General features: G+C 50.8%; 1 protein-coding gene across 1 annotated transcript; it reads right to left on the minus strand.

Moving 5' to 3' along the window:
- Positions 1 to 395: 395 nt before the first annotated feature.
- foxq1b (forkhead box Q1b) lies at positions 396 to 1,427 on the minus strand. The gene has a single exon (XM_015040686.1). It carries the CDS (start codon positions 1,290 to 1,292, stop codon positions 411 to 413), a length of 882 nt encoding a protein of 293 aa, XP_014896172.1. The 5' UTR covers positions 1,293 to 1,427; the 3' UTR covers positions 396 to 410.
- Between the last annotated feature and the right edge of the window lie 284 nt (positions 1,428 to 1,711).

Genomic DNA, 1,711 nt, shown 5'->3' on the forward strand with positions numbered 1-1,711 from the left:
TATATATATATATATATATATATATATATATATATATATATATATATATATATATATATATATATATAAATAAGGTGACAGATTTATATTTTAAGAAACAAAGGAAATGACCAAGGAACCGTGGATACATAAAGACAAACATAACTAGCGCGCGCGCGCATGCACACACACACACACACACACACACACACACACACACACACACATTCACACATACAGAAAGGAACAAGCTGATGACACTATTTTTAGTTTGTCACCACACACAGTTAGATCTGTTTTGACAACACAAGCGTTTGCTTTCGACACTACAGTAGTTTGGTCACTATGAGTCCCGCACAGTTAAATAAGTGAAGCGCTGGAGGCAGAGAACGTCCATCGAGGTGCAGTCTGTTTTTTGTATATATATTTTTTTATGACAGCAGGGAGTCTATGTGGAAGCCTCGGGCTCTGCTGGGCACCTTGAAGGCTGCTTCAGGTGCGACCCTGCCCACTGCCGTCGCATGCAGGTAGGGATCCCTGCCGGGCTCTGTGCTGCTGTACGCCGCCTCAGACAGATATGGATGATGCACCGGATAGTTCAGAGCGTATGGCAACGTGTGGGCCCCAGAGGGCCAGTACATCTGTGGGGTGGGCTTCTGTGTGTCAGGGTGGTGCTCCTCTCTCCTTTTGAACGGCGTGCTGAGGATGCTGTCAATGGCGAAGGAGCTGGTGAACTTGGCCCCCACTCTCTCCTCCGCGGCCGGGAGCCGGGTGTCCTCGCTCAGCATGTCCGGGCTCTCCTGCTCCTTGGGGCCCCTCTTGGCGATGCGCTTCCTTCTGCGCCGGAAGACCCCATCAGCGAAGGTGTACTCGCTGTGCGGGTTCAGCATCCAGTAGTTGTCCTTCCCCCAGGGCCTGGACGGGTCCCGGAGCACTTTAAGGAAGCAGTCGTTGAGTGACAAGTTGTGACGCACGGAGTTCCTCCAGCCGGTGTAACTGCCTCGGAAAAACGGGAACTTCTTCATCAGGTAGTCGTTGATCTCTGCCAAAGTCAGACGGCCGCTGCTGGACTCCCGGATGGCCATTGCGATGAGGGCAATGTAGGAGTAGGGAGGCTTTGGTCTGCGGGTGTACGGCTTCCCTTTGCCGCTCTCGCTGCCTTGAGTGACAGGTGCCGGGCTGTTGGCCACGCAGTCTCCGTCTGAGCCGAGCTCATCCCCGGACAGAGGAGAGGGAATTCCCCCGTCTGGCTCCATGCAGAGCTCCAGTGGCTTCTGGGCAAAGTGGTGCGCGGAGAAAACTTCAAGTTTCATTTCCCTGAATCAAAAAAAGAAGAAAAATCAGAGTTTGTGCTTCAGCTAATCAGCAAAGCAGGTGGAGCTGCAGGCACCCTGAACCTCGGTGTGGAGCTGCAGAACACAGATATGTCTCCCGAGACACGCTAGTCTTGCTTTAATATAATGCCTCCGCAAGGGACAGCCCACGGGCGGAGTTTGCGCGTCAAAGCCATTGAAGCGGCTGAGTTATGTATGTAGATGTATGTGCGCAATTGGAGACTGGCATGCAACCTGAGGGAGGGAGAGAAACATAAAAGAGGGTGGATAAAAGAGGTGAGACAGGGAAGGTAAACAATTACAGTCAAAAGCATATCTAACTATCCATCTATCTATCTATCTGTCTGTCTGTCTGTTTTAAAGAGCCCTGACTAATCTGCAGAAAGCCACCAGACAGA

This window comes from Poecilia latipinna, unplaced genomic scaffold, assembly GCF_001443285.1.
Source record: "Poecilia latipinna isolate Pla-1442-1.1 unplaced genomic scaffold, P_latipinna-1.0 Scaffold522, whole genome shotgun sequence".
In the NCBI taxonomy this organism is placed as follows: domain Eukaryota; kingdom Metazoa; phylum Chordata; class Actinopteri; order Cyprinodontiformes; family Poeciliidae; genus Poecilia; species Poecilia latipinna.

Excerpts from the sequence above, each read along its gene's own strand:
- foxq1b (XM_015040686.1), bottom strand. The coding sequence starts at position 1,292 with ATGAAACTTGAAGTTTTCTCCGCGCACCACTTTGCCCAGAAGCCACTG.